The sequence below is a fragment of the Eleginops maclovinus genome, chromosome 24, assembly GCF_036324505.1.
Source record: "Eleginops maclovinus isolate JMC-PN-2008 ecotype Puerto Natales chromosome 24, JC_Emac_rtc_rv5, whole genome shotgun sequence".
Taxonomy (NCBI): domain Eukaryota; kingdom Metazoa; phylum Chordata; class Actinopteri; order Perciformes; family Eleginopidae; genus Eleginops; species Eleginops maclovinus.
In genome coordinates this window covers 724,523-749,457 of record NC_086372.1, presented here as the reverse complement: position 1 = coordinate 749,457, position 24,935 = coordinate 724,523, and the positions used below count along the sequence as shown (strand labels likewise).

General features: G+C 44.0%; 2 protein-coding genes across 2 annotated transcripts in view; one reads left to right on the top strand and one right to left on the bottom strand.

Moving 5' to 3' along the window:
- The window catches only part of LOC134861104 (arf-GAP with GTPase, ANK repeat and PH domain-containing protein 1-like), a 70,284-nt gene extending 53,163 nt beyond the window's left edge, over positions 1-17,121 (top strand). Inside the window, 5 exon segments of the mRNA XM_063878113.1 lie at positions 5,131-5,285; positions 5,379-5,469; positions 5,638-5,860; positions 13,964-14,219; positions 14,304-17,121. Of these exon segments, the coding sequence (XP_063734183.1) occupies positions 5,131-5,285; positions 5,379-5,469; positions 5,638-5,860; positions 13,964-14,219; positions 14,304-14,495 (917 nt within the window). The 3' untranslated portion in view covers positions 14,496-17,121.
- A 4,304-nt stretch (positions 17,122-21,425) lies between these two features.
- On the bottom strand, positions 21,426-24,656 carry gbx2 (gastrulation brain homeobox 2). Its single transcript, XM_063878126.1, has 2 exons — positions 24,182-24,656; positions 21,426-21,916 (listed from the first exon to the last, which is right to left on the bottom strand). The coding sequence occupies exons 1-2, from the start codon at positions 24,654-24,656 to the stop codon at positions 21,426-21,428; spliced, it is 966 nt and encodes a 321-aa protein (XP_063734196.1).
- Between the last annotated feature and the right edge of the window lie 279 nt (positions 24,657-24,935).

Genomic DNA, 24,935 nt, shown 5'->3' with positions numbered 1-24,935 from the left:
CCTGTAGTCCCCGGGAATCAGACCGTGACCTTTGAGGAGCGGCTCGCTGTACGACTGTGCAGGCCCAGGAAACAAGCCGGCTAACATTTAAACTGCGCTCTGCGTCTCCCTGCGTAAATGCTCCGTGTAGCCTGGGGGGGAAATATATATTTATATATCACAGACGCAGCGCTCGAGAGGTCACACACACACACACACACACACACACACACACACACACACACACACAGCTCAGAAACAATCACAGCTGCACCAGGACTCGCATCATAAAGACATGTTTTCACATATGAATTTAAGAGGGTCTAAATGGGATACAAAATAAATACCTACCTTGATTTTTCACAATAAAAGCTCTTTATTTTGAAAATCCAGCAGTAAGTGTTGAGCTTTAATCGACATGTTTAGAATGTATGTTGTTTTAGCGTGTTAGAGCGTGTTCACATCTTGGGAGACGAGCTCCGATGACTTTGTGTTTTTGAGGAAAAACATCGATAAAGTTTGGGTTTTTATTTCTCGTTCGTTATGTTGCAAACCAAACCCCCCTTCATCGTGCTCATTGGCCCCGCCCACTCTCGACAGAAGCCACGCCCCTCACGTTTATTGTTTTCTTCTCTGTTTTAAACGCCCCCCCTGTTCTCTCACCCTCCCCCCCCCCCCCCCCCCCGCAGCGAAGCGTAGAGCGTGGAAGCTAAACCGTGTTGGTAGCCTCCGCAGCGTGTACTCCAGCGGTCTGCACGAAGGTAACAATAACAGCTGTTGTGTGGCACAAAGAGGAGACCCCCAACAGCCAGACAAACCCCCCACCCCCCCACCCCCACTACAGGATGGCACTGCTTGGTGGGTGTCTGCGTCAAAGACAATCACATTTCCAGTTAAAATGTTCCCAATAAAATATAGTTGAAGAAAGATTTTCAGAATACAGTCCCGATACCTTTCTCCACATAAAGTTAAAACAGCATTTCAGAATACGGCTCAAATAGAATTTTCCGAATAAAGGTGACTTTTTATTCTCAGACTCATTTTAAATACAGTTATTAAAATGTAAAACCCTATCCACACCAGCACCCCCCCCCCCCCGTGGTGTTAATATGTGGAGTAATGGCCTGTGTCACAAAGCAATCCTGTGTGCGGTGACATTTCAGGCTTTAATTTGTGTTTCCCCGGGCCCCCTTCTGTCTGCATCCCGCCCCCCCTCTCAGCCACACACACTGTAACATACTCCTGCTGTATGCATGCCCCCCCCCCTGTATATTTGGTTTGTTCCTGCCTCTAAAGGTTGCCGGTGTCAGAGTTCACAGATTGCCTTGCTGCCGCCGAGTGTGGCGTTCAGTAGCCGGCAGCGCTGCAGTAATTACCAGCGCTGTGTGTGTTTGTACTCTCATGCATACGCTTAGTAACTCAGGCGGGGGGGTAGCGCTCCGGAGTCTGCAGGACACTCACATTTCTTGTTAATGCAATCACAAAGACCACCTCCTGTAGACCCTGCCCCCCACAGGTGTGATGAGCTGACGGTGCAGAAGATGTTCTGTATCTTTTACTGCTGCTGCTGAGGGGAGGGACATCTCTAAGTGGTCGACCAATCACAACAGAGTCGGCTACCTAACCAATCAGAGCAGACTGGGCTCTGGTTTTGTGGTTTCAGACAGAGGGCAGTCTGAATATTAAAGCATGGAGACATGTCCCATAAATAAAACAGTCTGATTGGTCCTTTACATGCACCCCCCCTCTTTATTTGATCCTTTAGCCTTCATGGTGCGTCGGGTCGGCGTTTAAATCCAGAAGCAGCTTTTAATTCACAGCGGGGAGGAACACCCTTTCTGGATTGTTGGTTTCAGTAATTGTCAGACCCCCCCCCCCCAACCCTCCTCCGCCTGGCAACAGAGGATCATTGGAATTTAATCATGATGGGGTTCTTGCTCTTGACCCCACGGGGCTCAATGGGTGGGCTGCGGGACAAACTGGAAATGATCCTTACCCTCAGTTTGTGACACACGTTTATTTACAGACTGTTTATTTACAGACTGTTTATTTACAGACTGTTTATTTACAGACTGTTTATTTACACACGTTTATTTACAGACTGTTTATTTACACACGTTTATTTACAGACTGTTTATTTACACACGTTTATTTACAGACTGTTTATTTACAGACTGTTTATTTACAGACTGTTTATTTACACACGTTTATTTACAGACTGATTATTTACAGACTGATTATTTACAGACTGTTTATTTACAGACTGTTTATTTACAGACTGTTTATTTACAGACTGTTTATTTACAGACTGTTTATTTACAGACTGTTTATTTACACACGTTTATTTACAGACTGATTATTTACAGACTGTTTATTTACAGACTGTTTATTTACAGACTGGTTATTTACAGACTGATTATTTACAGACTGTTTATTTACAGACTGTTTATTTACACACATTTATTTACAGACTGATTATTTACAGACTGTTTATTTACACACGTTTATTTACAGACTGATTATTTACAGACTGATTATTTACAGACTGTTTATTTACAGACTGTTTATTTACAGACTGTTTATTTACAGACTGTTTATTTACAGACTGTTTATTTACACACGTTTATTTACAGACTGATTATTTACAGACTGATTATTTACAGACTGTTTATTTACAGACTGTTTATTTACAGACTGTTTATTTACAGACTGTTTATTTACACACGTTTATTTACAGACTGATTATTTACAGACTGATTATTTACAGACTGTTTATTTACAGACTGTTTATTTACAGACTGTTTATTTACAGACTGTTTATTTACAGACTGTTTATTTACAGACTGTTTATTTACACACGTTTATTTACAGACTGATTATTTACAGACTGATTATTTACAGACTGTTTATTTACAGACTGGTTATTTACAGACTGATTATTTACAGACTGTTTATTTACAGACTGATTATTTACAGACTGTTTATTTACAGACTGTTTATTTACACACATTTATTTACAGACTGATTATTTACAGACTGTTTATTTACACACGTTTATTTACAGACTGATTATTTACAGACTGATTATTTACAGACTGTTTATTTACAGACTGGTTATTTACAGACTGATTATTTACAGACTGGTTATTTACAGACTGTTTATTTACACACGTTTATTTACAGACTGATTATTTACAGACTGTTTATTTACAGACTGATTATTTACAGACTGTTTATTTACAGACTGTTTATTTACAGACTGATTATTTACAGACTGATTATTTACAGACTGATTATTTACAGACTGGTTATTTACAGACTGATTATTTACAGACTGATTATTTACAGACTGGTTATTTACAGACTGATTATTTACAGACTGTTTATTTACAGACTGGTTATTTACAGACTGATTATTTACAGACTGGTTATTTACAGACTGTTTATTTACAGACTGTTTATTTACACACGTTTATTTACAGACTGTTTATTTACAGACTGATTATTTACAGACTGTTTATTTACAGACTGGTTATTTACAGACTGTTTATTTACAGACTGGTTATTTACAGACTGTTTATTTACAGACTGGTTATTTACAGACTGGTTATTTACAGACTGTTTATTTACAGACTGGTTATTTACAGACTGTTTATTTACAGACTGGTTATTTACAGACTGGTTATTTACAGACTGGTTATTTACAGACTGTTTATTTACAGACTGGTTATTTACAGACTGGTTATTTACAGACTGTTTATTTACAGACTGTTTATTTACAGACTGATTATTTACAGACTGTTTATTTACAGACTGGTTATTTACAGACTGTTTATTTACAGACTGTTTATTTACAGACTGGTTATTTACAGACTGGTTATTTACAGACTGTTTATTTACACACGTTTATTTACAGACTGGTTATTTACAGACTGGTTATTTACAGACTGGTTATTTACAGACTGGTTATTTACAGACTGGTTATTTACAGACTGATTATTTACACACGTTTATTTACAGACTGGTTATTTACAGACTGGTTATTTACAGACTGGTTATTTACAGACTGTTTATTTACAGACTGTTTATTTACAGACTGATTATTTACAGACTGTTTATTTATAGACTGATTATTTACAGACTGTTTATTTACAGACTGTTTATTTACAGACTGTTTATTTACAGACTGTTTATTTACAGACTGATTATTTACAGACTGTTTATTTATAGACTGATTATTTACAGACTGATTATTTACAGACTGTTTATTTACAGACTGGTTATTTACAGACTGATTATTTACAGACTGTTTATTTACAGACTGATTATTTACAGACTGGTTATTTACAGACTGGTTATTTACAGACTGGTTATCTCCTCTTCATGTTATTGGGATTATGGATGGAAAAATAGCTTTAAATATTCATTATTCTTATTTTGTCGTAACCCCCCCCCAAAAAATGTTTGTTTGATTTTTTTGTTGATTCGATAAAACCCGTTAAATATTCTGAATAGTTTTGTCTTTATTAGTAATTTAATACCTATTAGGCTTTTATTGTAGAAACAGGATATTATTTGGTTAGCAATATTTCCCATCGTCGTTTTTTCCGGCTTTTCACAATAAAAGCCTAGTTTCACCTTGAGCCTCGCCCGCTGTCCGCAGCAGAGGAGTTTTAATTAGCGGCGGCTCGTTAGACCCGCCCGCAGCGCAGCGGATAAAAGGCTCGTCAGCAGAGGAGACTCTGGTCCGAGGTTTTCAATCTCTCCATCCTGGGACTTAAAGGTTCTCCCTCAGGGCCTCTCCTTCCTCCTTTTCCTTCCTCTTCCTCTCCCCCATTGATTATGGGAGTGTTGCCAGGGGTGGGTCTTCAGCTCGATTCTCTGAGACGCTCACAATTATCCCAGTCCCTCCATCTGATTAAACTCTTCCCTGCCGGCTCACAAACTTCCAGAACCAGAGATCACACAGCAGACAGAGGCTTTTATTTTGAAGGCATGTGGTAGTGATTGTAAACAAAAAGCCCTGATTGTAATGACTGACCCCACTGAGGACTCCTAAAGAGCTGCAGGTAATGGTTCCAGACTGTATCCTGACTTCCTGTCCCGTTGCTACCTGTCCTGACCCCCCCCCCCCCTCCCCATGCTCTGCAGAAACGGAGGAGAACTTTGAGTTCACCATCGTGTCTCTGACGGGGCAGACGTGGCACTTCGAGGCGACGTCCTACGAGGAGCGGGACTCCTGGGTCCAGCTGATCGAGAGCCAGATCCTGGCCAGCCTGCAGTCCTGCGAGAGCAGCAAGAACAAGGTGGGGGTGGTCTGAGACACAGGGGGAAACCAGGGGGAAGAGGGGGAGACCCAGCTTCACTGACTGCTGCTGTTGTTGTTGTTGTGGTTTCAGTCCCGTCTCCCCAGTCAGACCGAGGCCATGGCTCTGCAGAACATCCGGAGCATCAGAGGGAACGCCCGCTGTGCAGACTGCAGCGCCCCCAGTGAGAGACACACCCACACACACACCCACACACACACCCACACACACACACACACACACACACACACACACACACACACACACACACACACACACACACACACACACTCTCTAACCTCCTGTATTCAGCCTGTTATCTAAAGCCGTATTAACCTTCCCGCCCCCTCAGACCCGGACTGGGCCAGCCTGAACCTGGGGGCCCTGATCTGCATCGAATGCTCGGGGATCCACAGGAACCTGGGCACCCACCTGTCCAGGGTCCGCTCCCTGGACCTGGACGAGTGGCCCCTGGAGCTGATCCGCGTCATGACGGCCATTGGGAACGAGCTGGCCAACAGCCTGTGGGAGGCGGAGCCGGGGGGGCGGCAGAAGCCCTGCCCCGACGCCAGCAGGTAGGACACACACGCACACACACTGTATCGACGGGCCGTCAGCTCCTCTTGTTGCTCTGTATTTATGACAGGGTCCCTGCAGCCTGAGAGCACTGGTCAATATTATCTCACTGAGACGCTCCAGTGCTCCTCCTCCTCCTCATCATCCCTCCACACACTGCTTCCTTCTAGATGCACAGATTCCTTTTTAAAAATGTGTGTTTGTGTCCACTGGGACTCTAAAACCTGTAAAACAGACTCATATGTCATACAGGACGCTCTTATTTTGAAATACAATGCAATGTTTTTTCAGCAATTTCAGAAAAATGAATTTAATTGGTTTTTTTTGTGAAATACTTTTAAAAAATATATTTTTATGATCGTTTTTAATCAAAACACCCTGAGCAGAAACGTCTGAAGAAGAAGAAGAAGAAGAAGACATACTTTTATTAATCCCTTACAGGGAAATAGCTTTCTCTACTCTGTTGTGTTGACACACATTACACACACAGAGGATATACATGCACAAATGCAGGAAAATGTTTTTAATCCAGAGAAAAATAAAGGATGCAATAATGAACAACAGCTTTTGTGCATCAGGGATCCTAAATATCTCTACCAAACTACTAAAATAGGCCTTGTTGGTGTCTTATTTTGAAAATCCAGGCCGCTTCCTGTGCGTCTCCCCGGCTCTGGAGGGAAAACGATCCTTTATTCCTGGTTTTCTGCTGCGTTAAATCACCTTAAAGAGCCGTGACAGCGTTAGAAGAGGGAGTAGAAGAGGAGGAGGAGGGGTGGGGGGGCTCTGGAGTGAGTAATAGGGGTGGGGGGTTTAACGATCACAGGGTAATTAATGAGCTGATGATCTTAATGTTAAAGAGGGCCGGCAGCAGCCAGCTGACCTCCTGTCTGTCAAGGTCCCCCCCCCACCGCCCACAATTAGGTGCTGTTTGGAGGGGGGGGCTGTGTAAAGGTAATCTGCAGGGAGCGCTGGATTTACACACCTTAGTGTAGGGGGGTTTACTGTCACTCTGCCCCCTCCCAGAGTGTTTCCGAAGTGTTTCACCAAAAGCCCCTCTAAATGCTCCCATTAACCACCACCCCCCCCTCAGCTGGGTGAGGGTGGAGGTGCTGACGGGGGCCGGGGGGCCGGCTGAGTTTGGCTGATTGTTTTAATGAAGTGTGGAGCCCTGGCACCAGCTCTGGGGAGGGGTGGGGGGGGTTAGCGCTCAGACTGACAGCGATGCTAATCCTGCTCCTGGTCAGCAGCCATATCCCCCCCTCCAGCCCCTCATGTGTCGTTGTTCTCCCCCCCACCCCCCCATCACAGGCTGTGTGTGTGTTTCTCTGCCGTATCATAGAGTCTGAGGGGGCTCACCTTAATGAGACAGCAGAGGGACGATGGATACTGGGGGGTCATAATTCAGAGTGGGGGTCTTTATGTGAACAGATTAGTCTTGTTCCCCCCCCCCCCATCCAAAGAAAAGGCCGGCGCTAACAGATTTAAAATTACTCAGGGGGCTTTTAATTTGGCGGGGTGCAGGTGTGTCGGCGGGCGGGATTGGGCTCCAGGGACCTAGGGGGGGCCACATCACAGATAATTGCCCCCCAGGGTCAGGGGCTCGCACCTATACAACCCCAACACCTCACACACACACACACACTGACAGGAAGTGATTGAAACGCTGTAAATATTCAGAATAATCCTCAATATTTCCATCATTTTTCATCAAAAACTGTTCTTGTAGACATCGATTTGGACCAAATGGAAGGTTTGACACAGTTTTCTGACAGTTTAAACCACTTCAGTCGCGATAAGATCACACTCGCTGAGTATTTACAGGAGTTTTCAGAGAAATAAGGGGTCAAACTCAGGGGAAAATTCAGTTTCTGGGGCAGAAATGTCTCTAAAGCCTGTCCTCTGGAGACTTGCTGCTTTTACTTTAAGGAACATTTGTCAATATTTTCTGACCTTATTTATATAAATAATCTGCAGAATCATCCATATGATAATTAGCTTTAGTTGTACAGCTATTTCAAGAAAAAGCAAACGAGTAAAATCACATAAATCCCCAAAATAATCTCTAATATTTGGAGGGAAACGTTGTCATGTATTTCTGTGCCTTTGTTTTGAAAATCCCAGTCATTAGTAAAGCCAAAAGGGTTGTTTTCAGCCTCTCAAAAGTGGAGACTGGTGATAAAAACAAGACATTTAAAGACATTAACTTTTTATCAATTAATCCATAATGGTAAAAAATATTGTGTAATTTATTATGTTTCCTCAAATTTCAGGAGGACGAATCAAGAGATTCTCTGATCTATTATTCACTTAAAAAATAATTCCTTTATTGTAAATACTGTTGCTGGTTGTTATTATGAACATTTCAGCTTTATATACAGTAACAGCCGCGAAAAAAAGGAAACGTATCCTAAAACAATTGTCAGACTTCTCAGAAAAAATAAGAAAAATGATATTTTTCAAAATAAAAGCATCTGGTTTTGTTGGAGTAACTGTTAGCATCCCGTGAGATCAGTCGCACTGTTTGTATTCATCTCTGAGTGTGTGTGTGTGAGTGTGTGTGTGTGTGTGTGTGTGTGTGTGTGTGTGTGTGTGTGTGTGTGTGTGTGTGTGTGTGTGTGTGTGTGTGGTCTCAGTTTTCTCCTCCTCAGTCGGTTAACTCTCCGTTCTGCCCTCATCTTCTCTGCCATTATTATCTGCTGCAGCCCCCACGGCCTGCATGTTAAACAGCACACACACACACACACACACACACACACACACACACACACGCACACACACACATACACACGAGCGTGCGCGCTGACAGGCAGCCAGAGCAGCGCAGTAAAATAATTGGCCCCTGCTCTCTAACTCATCTGTAACAGGGGGGCCTTGATTAAATTAGTCCTAATAGACATTATTTTGTACATCACTGCCCCCCCCCCCTCCTAACGAGCCCGCCAATTTACTGTTGACATTAAGCCGTCTGACACGAGCCAATCACAGCGCCCGCCCGTCGTTTGTCACCGCTAAGCTAACGCTAACTACGTCTCCTCTTCGGCCTGAGTCATCGGGTTATTTTAATAATGAAGAAATAAATAACCCCCCCTGCCCCCCCCCCCCCCGTGGCTAATTGGCTCATACAATAAAGAAGAGGGAGGATGGGGGAGAGGGGGGGGCAGCTGCATCTCTGTGGTAATGTGTTTGGATTGAATGGGATCACAGCGAGCGGCTGGTAAACATTTCAAACGCTCCTCTCTCTTTAGTCAACGCTGCGGAATAAAGGGTCCGATGGGGGGGTCACTGAGGGAGGAAATCAGGTCAGATTCTGCAAGATTCAGGGAACTAAATCAAGCATTCAGTGAGCTTAGATTATGTCTAACAGATAGAGGAGCTACACCCTGACTCCTTCTGTGTTCAGCCGCTAATATAGCAGAAAACGTTGGGATATTTCTCTGAAGCCACGTCCAACCCTTCCATCCTCTCTGTCTCAGAGGTCAGGAGGAGTCAGCTCCGACTCCTGCAGGACTCAGGAGAATCTCCTCCTGCAGGAGAATCTCCTCCTGCATTTCCACTGATTAGATTTATTAAATTCAGAGGCACCTCAGAAAAATCCCAGACCTCTTTATGTATATTTAGCATTTCCTTTTCTTCAAAAGAATCCTCCCTTCAGAGGTCAGCACGAGAGGAGGAAGAGAGGAGCTGAACATCCTGCAGGATCAGGTGCAATACTGAGAGGAGAGCCCCCCTCCTCAGCTGGTCAGAGGACATTACCCCCCCATAATGTCCAGAGGAAATGTTAATGTCTGTGAGGTCACAACCTGAGACTCTGATTCACCTGCTCACACACCTGAGAGCTGCTGCACACACACGCACACACACACACGCACACACACACACATTATTTAGCATTATATTTGCACTATATTACTTCAGTTTGCAGGACATTTAGCATTATTTCCTCATTGTTCTGCTATTTTGTGTAAATATTGCAGTATATTTTTTTGCATTTTTGTGCTGTATAATGTTCAGTTCATATTTCAGAATATTTAGCATTTTATATTTAAGTTAATGCTGCATTTTGCATCACTAGTTTGGAAACTCATCTAGTCCTGCACTCTGAAACAGCCCTTCAAAATAAAAGCATCAGTTTGAAACCACACTGCACAAGTGAACTTCAAATGGTCTCAAAATAATAATAAAAAGAGGAAATTCATCTTCAAATAAATGAGCTGATCATGTCCACATGATGTGAGATGCTGTGCTGAGGGACCCCCCCCTCTCAGGAGACCCTCCCCCCCACAGATAATGACCCTCCTAACTCTGCTCACACTGATCATCAGGATTTTACATCACATATCCTCTTCTTCTGTGGTGTCTCTGCAGCGTCTCCACCTCTTTTTTTTTTTATCTCCGTCCGATTTAACCCCTCCGTCTCTCCCCTGTCTCACGGCTGACTCCCCCCCACCCCCCCCCCACGCCCCCTCTTTAATTATCTGTGCCCATCCAAGGGCAGCTAACGACCGGCTAGCAAAGGCTAATTGATTTCTTCTTCTCCTCTCTCTGCTGGATATAAAAAAACTCTGAGGGTTTTCTGGGTGAAATGTGAAGCCCCTCACCTTGTTAGGCGTGCACGTGCTTCTGTGCACGTGGCGGCGGTGATTCATCTTTAAATGCACATTAGCTCGGGCAGTTAGCTGCTGCTCTTATCCACGCTCTATCTATCTATCTATTAATCTATTAATTAGAGGGCTAATTAGGCCAGAAGAGGAGCCACTGACACCGTGTCACTCTGAACCCTGAGTCCCACCGCTCATTACCTCTCACACACACACACACACACACACACACACACACACACACACAGTAATTAATGAGAGGCTTTAACAGCAGTGTGTCGGCTCATACATCTCACTGGCGCTGCAGGCTGGGCTCAACCGGAGAATCCTTTATTTAACTTTTCCTGTTTTATTTTAGACATTTCAGGTAAAACCTTGAACATGTTACTCTATTTATCTTCCATATCAAGTCTCCTTTCAGACTGGGGGAAATCTAACGTCAAAATACACTTTTATTTTGTGGAATCTATCTATTTGCGTCCGTAGATTTCTCCTAAATTCACCAAATGTTAGCATTCGCCTCATTAGCATAAACCTTGTCCTGTTTTATTTCAGGTAAAACCTTAAAGATTTTACTCTATTTATCCCCCATAGCATGTCTTATTTTAACCACTGGATAAAAACCCATCAAAATCCTCTTTGATTGTGTTCAATGTGTCTGTTTGTGTTTGCAGATTTGAGCTAAATTCACCAAACGTTAGCATTAGCCTCGTTAGCAGTACCTTCTCCTGTTTTCCTTCAGGTAGAAACTTATATATGTATCTCCCATATCATCATCGTTCAGGAAACTTGTAGACGGGAAGTTTTGTGTGGATAGATAGTCGTTAAATATTTGACCTCATTCACAAACAGGGATATGTATGGTTTGATTTTGAAAGGACTTCTCGGACCCCGTCTCTTCAGGCTGTGTTTGGGGGTAACTATGTAAAGGAGGTGTGTGTGTGTGATTATCGGGGTGTGTGTGTGTCCTGCTTCAGCTCTGTCTTAGGGTCAAAGACCTCTTTAAACACACTGATGGGGGGGGGCTCGGCCAGACAGGAAACTCAGTGTGAGCACAGGGAGACAAAGCAGCCAATCAGGGGGAACGTCCACACACACACACACACACACACACAACAGGCAGGAAATCAGAAGTGGGCCTTGTGTGCCTCCTTGAGGGACCCCCACCCAACGTCTCCGACACTCTTCTTCTTCTCTGGATTTATTATCGGCGGATCACAAAGCAACCTGTAGAGGAGAGTAGAAACAGTAGAAGAAGTAGATTCATGAAAGGGAAGTGTGCGTCTCCTCTGGCTGGTGTCCTTTTATCACACACACACACACACACACACACACACACAGCCCCTCCAGGCTCCTGTCGACAGCTTGTGTGTGTGTGTGTGTGTGTGTGTGTGTGTGTGTGTCACCAGGACTCATGTTTAATTATCTACCCAGCATGCCTCAGTGCAGGAGAGCAGCACACTTTGTCTAATGGGATGTGAAAAGGGACACACACACAGATTAACACACAAGATATGAGTGTGTGCATTCAGCAGACACATGTTAACACATACTGTCTCACACACACACACACACACACACACACACACACACTCAGTGGTTAATTAGTGCAATTAGCCTCTCCACTGTCCAGAGTGTGTTTCAGGACTCGTTAGCTCGTGATGATGTTTACTGCAACACACAATAAAACACACACACACACACACACACACACAACAAATAATCAGGAACAACAGCAACAACGTACATCCATTAACTTCAGTTAGATCTTTATAGAAATGCTTTAGTATTAGCCACACACACCGCTGCACTCGGCCCTTAGCAACTGGGGGGGAAGGCATGCGTCTCCGTGGCCTCACATTTCCTCTCTGTCCTCTGGAGGACACAAGGCCAGAGCCCCGCTGAGCACACACACACACACACACTCACACACACACCTCCAGGCTTTGTCCGGGCTCTGTGGGCCGTGGTCTCCTGTCTCTCTCTCCGGGACATTCCGTGATGCTAGCCGCCGCCACCCACCACACCCCCGAAAACACACACACACACACACACTGGTCTCCAGGAAGGGAGTAAATGAGGTTCGGAGGTTCCCACACCGTCCCAAAACTTTTTCCGCTTTTTTCCATCCTCTTTTCCCACAGTTGAATCTCCCAGCATGCATCTCTTCCTGTGTTTACGCTCTCACATGTTCACGTTTAAAAACCAGGACATATTACAGTCATTGGAGTTAAAAGGGATGTCAAAGAAATCAAATGAAACACACTTTGGTTTTTTCAACTAAAATCTCTGAGAATTTCACATATTTCTGATATTTTGTAAATTGTTAATTACTTAGCTTGGGTGAATACTCGATTCTGATTGGACGATTGGGACATTCCAGAGTTCAATATGACAGTAGTTCAGAGAGGTGAAGCAAAGTCAGTTTCAGCTAACAGCGCCACGTTTTGTGCGATTATTCTTATACATCCCCTCTTCATCTTCCCTATCCTCTAATGAAGTTAGAAATACAGCTTTTAGTCCAAATAAAACGTGATACGGATCAAAGACGTGCAAATTCCATTAAAAATCAAGATTTAAGGGTTTCATTTTAAATAAAGACTGCTATACATTACAGCTTACTGCTTCCTCTCACACACACACACACACACACACACACACACACTGGTGTCATGTCATGGTGAAAGCATCAACCTGTGAGACTGTTCTCCACTTCCTGCCGGAGGAGGTGCTTTTATTTTGTTAAGAAGGGGGAGGACAGCTCAATATCAGCCCCCTCTGAGTTTGTGTGTGTGTGTGTGTGTGTGTGTGTTTACAGGGGGATTTGTGCGGGATTAGGGGATCAGATGTGGATTAAGCAGATCAGCAGTTCATGATCTCAGTCTGAACAATGTCTCCACGTCTGTCCCTCAGCGTGTCTTATTCCCCTCTGAGATACTCAAGACCCCCGATACATGGAGCTGGGGGGGGGGGGATCATGCAGGAAATACAGGGGAAACAAAGGGTATTCCCCCGGGTTGAAGTGTTCAAAAAAATCACAAATATAGGAAATGTTTAAGAACATTAAAGGAATAAATGTGAAACGCTGAGAGATTAACGTCATGGGTTGAGAGTAAAAGGAGGAATATGTTTTACTGTATTTTCATCATTAAAATGGGCAAAGTTCTCAAGTCCACTTATATTTAGCTGTGAAAACATGTGAACCTGATTTATTGGCCCTAAAGAAAAATGGATGTATTCTCTGACATTAAAGTCTCCAGTGAAGGACAACTGAAGAGCTTTGCTGCTCTAAAATGCAGCGTGAACCTCAAACTCCCACACAGAACAGAGTTCTTCTTCACATTTACAGCCGGCGTCTGTGTGTTCGGTACCGTAGACCCCAGATTCAGCCTCAGTGGTGAATCAGGTGATTTTTAGATGTGTCTTCGGATGTTTCAGCTCTCAAAGCTGCGGTTCTTTATCCCAGTGAAGAGACAGGAAGCTAACCCCCCTGTTTCCTCTCAGGGAGGAGCGTGAGCGCTGGATCCGGGCGAAGTACGAGCAGCGGGTGTTCGTGGCAGCGCTGCCCGGCTCCGAGCTGACACTGGGCCAGCAGCTGCTGCGGGCGGCGGCGGAGGAGGACCTGCGCTCTGTGGTGCTGCTGCTCGCTCACGGCTCTCGGCTGCAGGTCAACGAGACATGTGGGGACGGGGACGGACGCAACGCGCTGCACCTGGCGTCGCGCAAAGGGAATGTGGTCATCACGCAGCTGCTACTCTGGGTAGGACGAGTGTCAAAGCTCAAAGAGACGTCTGTAGAGTTTAAACGTCCTCCCACTAACCTCTCCCCCCTCCTCCCTCCGCAGTACGGCGTGGACCTGAACGCGAGGGACGCCCACGGGAACAGTGCGATGGCGTACGCCCGGCAGGCGAGCAGCCAGGAGTGCGTGGACGTGCTGGCTCAGTACGGTTGCCCGGACGAGCGCTACCCACTGATGGCCACGCCCAACCTGCCGCGCCGCAGCACCAGCCGCAGCACCAGCGCCGCGCTCATCTGACCCTCGGACTGCGCCCCGGTGCACGCTGGGAAACGCGGTCCACTGGGAGATGATCACCTGACTTGTGAAGGCCAATAGCGGCCCTCCTCATACCTCATCACTTCTAATTTAACACTGCGTGCAGAGACCCCCGCCCCCCCTCTGTGAAGCCTGTGAAATATCTCAATGTTTAAAATGATATCAGACCAGGAGAGGTCATAGGTCGCATGTGCTACTCTCTCCCCTCCTTTAATTTAACCCCCCCTGGATTGTGTATATTGTATATCTTGATGTGCAGTGCTGGACCGATGGGGGGGGGGGGGGAGTTCTGTTTCTGTATAAAGTGTACAAAGCTCCCGCCAGGCTCAGGGACCGGACCCCTCCCAGCACCAGGTCTACTGGTTTCACTGGTTTCAAACTCACTGAAGTCCAACAGATGCACAGGGAGAAGACTTTCTGAACGTCCTCATCGCCTGATCTGCGGCTGGACCATACATCCGTTATTAAAGATAAAGTCATGCATGTTTAGGGGCTAGAACATGCCAGGAACATGCACCCTGGCTCCTTACAGCCTGTGGAATCATTGGAGGGACAGTGGGTCTGGGCTCCGTCGTCCAGATTTCTTGGGATTTGTTTCTGTATTTGTTGGATGTATCTGTGTTTCCTGAGCTGTGAGCTTCTGAAACCTGGGTCTGTTTCACTTCCTGGTTGAATATTTAATTTGAACCGTCCCTGAAGTGATTTTTTTTAACGTGTAAACGATGGGATGGAAAAGGAAGCACGGGGCGATAAGGGAACTGCTTCTTCTTCAGGTGTTTTATATAATCTGCTGTGCTCTCAGATCACCATGACGGGACGCTTCATATAATCTGTCTGAATGTTTCCTCCAGTCCCGTCCAATCAGCAGGCTCCCTGCTCTGCTCAGCCAATCACAAAGAAGGGCTTCTTCTCTGGTGTGGAAACCTTGTTGTAAATATTCTTTCTCCATCACTTCAAGACAGGAAGTAGATACTGTCGACTGAAAGCAGCAGGAAGTGATTTATCCTGAAGTGCATGGACTGAATGTGTGAATCTCCTCCAGGACAGGAAGTTAAACCAGTGGTTCCCAGTCTGAGTCAGAGACCAGTTTAAGGTCCAAACCAAGTCTAAATATGGTCTCATTTTGGGAGAAGACCAAGTCCAAACCCGGTCAGTTTTTGACTCAAAACCAGGTCTAATTTATTCTACGTTATGGGAGGAGAGAGAGCCCAAACCAGTACCGATGTGGTTACGATTTGAGTCAAACCAAGTGTAAAATTTGGTCAACTTTTTGGGAAGAACACTCAATCTGACCGTAGTCAAGTTTGGACTTAAAACCAAGTCTAGATTTGGTCACAACTTCAGCAAAGACAAAGGGTCAAAAACCAGTTGGGAAAGAGTCCAAATATGGTCACATTTGGGAGAAGACCAAGTCTTGATGTGGTCCAGTTTTGACTCACATACGGTTGGAAGCCACTGGTTTAAAGGCTGCCCGTTGCAGGTAATTCCAGGTGTTGTCACATGATGACAGACTGGTAACCCCCCCTGGTTTTGTATATCTGACTGACTTCTTCTGGTGGCTGGATGCGGAACGACTGAACGCTCACCGATCAGGGATGATTTAACCCTCGACTCCTCGCTCTCTGCCCCGTCTCGTCCTCAGAGGTCGAGTAGCTCAACCCGACCGTGTATACAAGCAATATCCATCTCCACGTGAATCACCGTGACTCCGTACGCTGCAATATCGACACTAACCCCCGATCTCTGTACAGATAAACACTAAAACACACTTTCCTTCTTTCGCCTTTCTTTTTCCGCCTGCTCTCTTTGTGCCATCCATCGCAGAGTTAGCGTTTAATCTCCTGGTGATCGTGATTTAATTTAATGTTTTATATCGGACTCATTTATTTATGACAGAAATGCACTAATTCTGATTCAGTCCGTTTCCCGCTGCAGCTTCTCTCTCGATGTTTTTCTCTTAGCTCTGACGCTAAAGCTAGCTAGCTAACAGCGGGAAACCGTATATAACTGCTTTCAACTGCTGAGTAATGAACAAACTAGCGTAGCTTTCCGTCTGTTAAACGCCATCGTAGCACAGGTTCTGCTACGTACCATTGCCATCGGGACAATGGGCAAACTTCCGCTATATGTTAGCATGGTGAAGCTAACACCTGTTTTACACGCGCCTTTTTTATCCTCAAAACGAAACGCGAAAGCCTACAAACATCCTGTGAAGCTCCAGTTGCAGCTAGCCACCCGCTAGCTATATTTACTAGCATGGATGCTACGAGCTCGCCGCTAGGAACCAGTGAAGCTGCCCGCGGAGAGCGCTCGTGTCTCCACCTCACGTGTACATAGATTCAAACAAATACACTCGGTATGGTCAGCGTTAGTTTCCTTTAAGCCCCGCCCACTAGGGCTAACCCCACATTATTTATAAACGCACCCCCCATTTGTTTTTGTATATCCCCCCCCCCAGTCCATCCAGGTTTTGATGGTTTTTGTTTATCCTCCGACTGTTCTAACTATTCTAATGTTATTGTTGTTTTTCTGTACAGCCTGCGGGTGGGAGCAGAGTCTCTACTGTAATGTGTGTCCTTCCAATAAAGACCAGAATAATGCTTCTTAACACACCGTGTCACAGCGGGGTCTGCTTTTATTATATCCTGAACGTTTAAACAGCGGATATCTCTCAGAATGAGATGTATTGTAGGTGGGTTCACGGCTGTATCGGGGGGGGTTCACAGTGAGAGCGCTGTCACTGGGCCTCCATTGTCTGCCTGTGTGAAGTGAAGTGTGTGTGGGTTGTGTTTGCTTTTGTCTGGTAATTAGATAATACCCTGCTAATCCCTCTTTACCCCTGTGTTCAACAGGAAGTGTGTGTGTGTGTGTGTGCGTGTGTGTGTGTGTGTGTGTGTGTGTGTGTGTGTGTGTGTGTGTGTGTGTGTGTGTGTGTGTGTGTGTGTGTGTGTGTGTGTGTGTGTGTGTGTGTGTGTGTGTGTGTGTGTGTGTGTGTGTGTGTGTGAACAAAAGTGTCCAGAGGCAGCAGATGGAGGGTCTTCAGTCAGCACGGGGAGCTCGACGTATAGCAGCTCCTTCGCTCCTCCTGTCTCTAACAGACATTGATGCTTATATAAATATCTCTCAGCCTGTTTGCTTTATTTATAATTATAAATTATATTATTATATTTATTTATGATTATTTTAAAGACCAACGGACGCACAGCTGAAGCTCCGGACAACATTTTCACACGTTTGGTGGTCCTTCCCCCTAACCCCCTTCCCCTACGGGGTAAAAACTAAGATTTTGTTCCCATAATTCTAACATATACACCCACAAATCTGGAACAATTATGGCACACACACACACACACACACACACTCTTCTTTTTGAGTTGCTGCAGCACCATAGAAGAAGACGGCACGATGGCTCCATCAGGATTCATCAACAGGAGGGGATCTGAGGAAGGGGCGGGTTTCTGGTAATGTGTGGTGGGGATGGGGGGGGGGGGGGGTGCAGCAGTGAAGAGACTAACCCCCCCTCCGGGATCATTTATCAGCCGACCGCGACGGCCCGGGTTGATTACAATTTGCAAAAAAATTCATTAGAGTCAACCCCCCACCCCCACCCCATCTGAGACACACTGCAGGTTAACGTCCACTCAGAGCCAGAACACTGCATACTACATTTCCCACAATGCACATGTACACGATGCCACATTAAACAATATGCTAAATATTATTACAATATGCTCAAATCAGTTTATTTAGTTTTATTTAAACTGATTTCAGGAGGAAAATTGGTGGTAATGACCCGTCTTTCTGTCCTATTTGTGAGGGGACATTGTCTTCGTCATTCTTTTGCTAATAGATGTTCAAGTAGAGTCCAATATTTCTTTTTTATAACATAAAACTGGCCTGTTTTATTTCATAAATGTCCCATAAAATGAATTCTGAGAGTCCAAAGAAACCCAACATTAGGGATCCATTTCCGTTAAATAAGTAGTGATAATCTTAAGTCTTTACATGTGTGTTTTTTGTCCCACCAACAGCCAGAAATGTCAATAAATGAAGTTTAAAATGACATAAATCATACATTTCTAACTAAGGCCTAAACAGCTCATCAATTATTAAACTAATTGAAACTTAAGTATTTATTCATCTGGAAACCCACAAAAGCATTCAGATTTCGCTTTTTAAATGATTAATTTCAGGTTAAAGTGAACGTCAAAAAGTCGAGTTCAGGTTGACTGCGTAAATTGCTACGTACTGTTGCGTCATTACGTACAGGTGCGTCAACGGCCTTCCAATCAAACCGTCTTCCTGGTAAACAAACGGATTAAAAGTCTATTTTAAGCCTTTTGCTGTGGCTCTTGAAATTAAATGAATCACCTGTAAACCCTTAAAACATCTGTAATGGTTTACTGCGAAGCTAAACGTGACAGTTTGCGTAACTTTAAGTTGAAAATCATGCTTTTGTACCGTAATTGAAGACAATTAGAATTTAAACACGTTTTTTGAGTCAAACTGCGGACTTTAGGTACGTTTTCAAAGTTAATCTAAAGATCTTTGGAGGTTGTTGGACTGTGTCTGTGCTCAGAAGATGACGTTTTATTTAGCTCCTGTCTTTAGATTAAAACGTTGAAACCGGAGGATCGGATGCAGCATCGGAGAGTCCATCAGACAGGTAGATTTGTTGTTGTTTTCCATTTCTAACTTCTTATTTATTTATTAAAAGTGTGTGATTATTAGCCAACATTAATGAATAGTATATTTATCATTTTCCCGTTTTTGGTTTTTGTTTCAGGAGCAAAATGTTACACAAAATCCCGAAATTACAGATATTATATTTTAATGTGATATTTAATGTTATTTTAAGGTTGTATTTCCGGGTAAATAATGTAGAATTTAGTGGGTTTTTTAAATATAATTTCGAATATTTTTCTTTAGAATTAGAAGCCCGAATCAATTCTAATAAAAACCATGGTTCTGTGTTGATACTTGTTTAATTATAAGGTCATTTCATGGCATTTTAAATAGTTTTGCGGGCAAATTAATGCTAAATAACGTCTGTATCCCACAAATGGACTAAATATAGTTCCTTTAAATGATAATAAATGTGATTTACCTTCTGGAATAAATGAATAGTGGAACAAAATTAGCCCTCATTAATGCTAATTATGGTTCTGTGTTTGCTTTTAGTTTGGAGTCTGGAAACACAGATACAACCTCAAGATAGAAAACCACGATATGCACGGCTTAATTTGACATTCTTAATTTGTATTTATAGGTTATTTAGATGCATAAAAGGTGACGAAACAAGCCATTTTGAACTAAATGAAGAAAACAACCCTTTCTCTTTTAATGAAACAAATTATAAACCTTCATTTAATTGCTTTGCTCTTAGAGTGATGGCAGGACATGTTACCTGATTTATTTCCTGTTTCTAAATCTTAAGGTTATTTTGTTTGCTAAAGAATGCTTAACAAGATCCCTATTCACCCAAAACTAACACCTTATTTAATTTACCTGGAACTAGTTTTAATTTAGAGGTTGAATTGACTCCAAAACCCTCCATTTTTAACCACATTTGTTCTTAAAACCTGATTTCTGCATTTAAAATCCACTCTAGTTTTGTACCGGGCCACGCAGCGGCCTTAATATTCATTATGCAGCCCCCCCTCCCTCGGTGACCCCGCTGTCACTACAACAGGCTGCAAATGAGCGTGACCTCTGACCTCCTCACTGTGATCATCATGTCACAGGAACAAGAAATAAACCCAAAAATCGGCTTTAATTTCTCTGTTTTTAATTCAAATTAAATCGGCTTTTCTTCCAATAAAGTCTTAAACATTTTAAAGCTGCTTTAGTTTCAAAGAAGACGCTGAATTAATTTAATTTCACTGCCTTTTGTCTGTAATTTCTCTACAAGATTTGAGGCCTCAAAGCGTCGGGCCTTCAAAATAAAACGCATCTTATTTTCTTCAGAGAGCATCTGGACGATGTGAGCTCAGGAAGGAGACAGCTGTTAACATCTGGGCATCTTTTAATAACACACTTCGTTTTTTACGCTCCATACTCGGGGAATGTTAGTCACTTTTGCACAATTTTATATAAATAAATTAGCAGCGTCTTTGTGTCCATAGAAAGTAAAACAAGAGATGACATGAAGCGACAGAAAGAAGAGGTTTAAAGTCTTCAGGAGCACAGAGACGGCAGGGGAGCCACGTCTGCCTGGTCCCGCGGGTATTTACACTGTGTGTGTGTGTGTGTGTGTGAGTGTGTGTGTGTGTGTGTGTCTTTGTCCTCCTCAGCCGAGCGTCTCTCAGTTTCTGCAGAGGATTATTTTTTAATACTGCTGCAGAGTAATGTTCGTCTTCAGGAGCCGCTGCGTCTCGTGTTGACTTTTCATATTCAGTGTTTTGGGATTCCCGTGAAGAAGAACAACACGAGGGCGTCTGACAAAAAAAATCTGCTTCATTTTCAGTTGTTTAAAACCAGAGTCTGTGGAGAAAAGGGGATTTTTCTAGGCAATTTCTGCCACATTGTCCTCTAATTTCATCTATTTTATTTCAGGGTTTGTGAGATATTTGCACATGTCTCCCTCATGAACACAAGCCTCCTTTAATAATCCCATGAAGGAATGAGGGCCTCTAATGAGATTAATTATTGTTATAATTAACCTCTTCAATTAGTCCAGAATCTGAACCTGCTTTCAGTTTTTTATGAGGAAGTTTTTGGAAGTTAATTCTCATTATTCCTGCGTGATAAAATGCACTTTGAGGAGTCGTTAAAGTCTGATTTACTGTGAGATTAAAGCCCAGATTTAATGACGGGTTTAAGTGCACTGCAGGTTTGTTCTTTAATGAGGAAGTCTGAAAACATCAGCAGGACTCTTCTTCATCTCCTCCTCCTCCTCCTCCTCCTCCTCCTCTATGGCCGGGCCTGCTCCATCTGCTGGTGCTGGCTCCGGATGGCAAAGCGGCTCACGTGCACCGGGATGGGCACCACGATCTTGGGGTTCCGGTTGGGCTCCCCGGACTTGTTGTTGACGTTGCCGGCCTTGACGCGTTTCCACTTGGCCCGGCGGTTCTGGAACCAGATCTTGACCTGCACCTCGCTGAGCTTCAGGGCATGGGCGATCTGCGAGCGCTCGGTGAGCGACAGGTACTTCTTGCAGTGGAACTCCTTCTCCAGCTCCAGCAGCTGCTCGCTGGTGAAGGCCGTCCTCCGCCGCCGGTTCTTCCCCCCGGAGCCTCCGGACCCCCCGGCGGAGGACCCGTGTAGCAGAGGGCCGTCGTCCAGACTCCCCCCATCCTCCTTCTGCAGGGGGTTCTCATCCGAGCTGTAGTCCAGGTCACTGTCCATGGAGAAGCTCTCCTCCTTCCGCTCCTCCTCCTTCTCCTCTGCTCCCAGACCTCGGCCTGCAGGAGGAGGACACACGTCATTAGAAACACCAAAGAAAAACAGCTTTTCTCCTCAGAATCCCAGCTTTTTATAGATGCTCTGCAGGAGGGGCACATAATACACTTAAGTAAGAAGAAAAATAGAAAAGGTAATCCTGTTTTCTTCACAGAAGTTTTTAAACATTTTACCAAGATAAATAATTACCATGTTCAAAACATCAAGGTTTTTCTCATTTTTACACTGAATTCAGTCATTTAAAAAAAGCTCAGTTATATTCTGACCATTTAATATGACATTAAAAACACTTCAGTATTAAAAGTATTCTGGTTTTCCTCCACAAAATATACCTTTTTAATCATTTTAACAAGAAAAAGAATTAACTTTTTCACTAAACCTGAGATTTTCACACAGAAATAAACCATTTCAAATAGCAAAATTGTAAATATTATCTGCAGTAAATCGATTAAAAATGAATAAGCATAGTTTATCACGAGACTTTGAATCCAGAACAATGAAAAAAATATCTTTTTTCTATCATTTTTAAACTAAATGTATCTATTTTGTAACCGTCTGAAGACATCGGCCTCCCTCCTGTTTCACCACTTTTTCGTTTTTGTACTAAATGAATTCAGTAAATAATTAAATCAAACAATTATCCGTTTCAAAATAAAGCTTTTGTTTAAATACAATAATTAGAATGAAATATCTCTTAAAAGCTGCCTTAACAACTCCCAGAGAATACATCCCATAAATCATTTAAAAATGAAGGAAATGATCAGAACACGAGAATTAATTTAAGTCTTATTTGATTGGAGTGGAAATGCTTTTACTGTGACAGTTGGTCAATTGTGTGTGTGTGTGTGTGTGTGTGTGTGTGTGTGTGTGTGTGTGTGTGTGTGTGTGTGTGTGTGTGTGTGTGTGTGTGTGTGTGTGTGTGTGTGTGTGTGTGTGTGTGTGTGTGTGTGTGTGTGTGTGTGTGTGGAGGGGGGAGATTACTGCGCAGGGATTTCAGTTTTCACGCGTAATTACGCACGGGAGAAAATACACGAAGTCGAACCGAGTCACAAATAACATCCGGGGATTCAGGGTTATTCACAGCTGTCAGCGGAACTTCAACGAGGAATACTTTAAATAAAATGCTCTTCATTCTCCGAGAAATCCAAGAAAGTAATATCTATTTAACGACTATTTCTGATGAAATGTTGATTTACACACTTAGAGTTTCGTAAATACTCCGAGGCCTTCAGATATCTGCAGGAGGTTTTTACCGAGTGATTTATGATCATTTTCCAGGCTGATCTCCACCTGTTTCAGACCTGGAGCCCTCCAGACGGAGTAAAAATCAAGCATTTAACTGCGTTTATTCCCCCTTACGCACTGACATTAAAGAGCTTTATTTCCTGCAACGTTCCTGCATTTAAAAGGCGAGGAATTATAAGGACTGTGGATATTTGAGTGTCGTGAAAAACCTAATACAATCTGTTCAATCTTCAAATCTAACTTTTGTTTTTCATGCCTTTTGAACCTACTGAAAATCCGCTGGTGTTAAACTCATTTAAACTGTTTCTAAAACATCGTGAGGAAGGAAGTATGATTTCAGTGAATTTGAAATGCATCTAAACTCGAATTTAAAAAACATGCTGAGACGCAGAGATGTTCCTGAATTAAGCCTCAATGAAACAAGTGAAATAATTTGTGGTTTTTTTAGGGAGAATCTGCAGATAACGTGGCATTTCAGTGCCGTATGACCCCGGACTTTCTGTTAAAAGGGAAATAATGTCGTTTAATCGCATCTCAATGTTCCCAAATTACACATACGTGGAAACAAGTCGGCATAATTAAAATAAATAATAATGTTTGTGTGTAAATGTTCCTAATTGAAGATCCAGTGAGAACACGTAGAATAACATTTGGAAAAGGAAAGTGTTCGTGCTTTTTGGAGACTCTGAAGTAAAAGGGATATCTCAGTGCCGTTTCACCCTAGTTGCGCGTCAGTGGAAACCAGTATAAGCATAGTTTTAAAAAGCAACAAATTCATGTTTTTTTGGACAAAATACGAAGATTAATTGATATTTCATCTTCATATTTATTGAACTAAATTGTCTTTAAATCAACATCAGGAAAGTACATCATTTTCTGTCCCCGGTTTCTTGGTGATTTTGGACTTTCCTCTCACTTCTCCTGAATAAAATCTGCATGATTGAGTGTTTTTCTGGGTAATCTCCGCTGTGCTGGACATACTATCAGTGCCTTTTTACCCCGGACCCCCCCCCCCCGCTCACCTGTGGATGATGGCAGCCCCGGCTCCGGGTCGTGCAGCGCCTCCTTCCCCCCGGTCAGGAAGCTCTTCTCCTCCTCCAGCCTCAGCTCCTGAGCCTTATCGAAGAACTTCCTGCAGGCGGCCTCCTGGTGCTGCTGCCCCGGGGAGGAGAAGAGCTTCAGGGCGGCCTCCTGGTGCTGCTGCCGGACGGCCTCCTGGTGCTGCTGTCCGGGGGAGAACCCTCCAGGAAGAGACCCCATCAGGGTGGAGGTGAGCGCCATGCTGGAGCAGAAGCCCGGTATCTGCGGGTGGTGTCCGGCCGGCTGCAGGGCCGGGGGGGGCTGCAGCACCACCGACCGGTACGGCATGAACATGGGGTAGCCGGTGTAGAGGAAGGGTCCCGGGCTGGGCTGCGGGGGCCCCCCGATCAGAGAGTCGATGCTGAAGGCGGTGGTGCTTCCGCGCTGCATCACCATGAAGGACGGGCTGGAGCTCATAGGACCACCGGGGGGAGGGGGGGGGTGTTCAGAGGCGAGGTAATCCGGGGAAATAGAACCCAGCCATCGATGAAGCAAGGGGGGAAATCACCGAGAGAGAAGCGGGAAGAAGAGGGTTCAGAGGCGGACAAAAAGTGATCCGTGGGGGCTAGTTTCCACTCTTTGACCAGGAGATCTCTCCTCCTGTTTCTCCTCCTGTTTCTCCTCTGTTTCTCCTCCTGTTTCTCCTCTGTTCTCCTCTGTTTCGACTCCTGCTTCTCCACGGGTTCACCTGTTTCC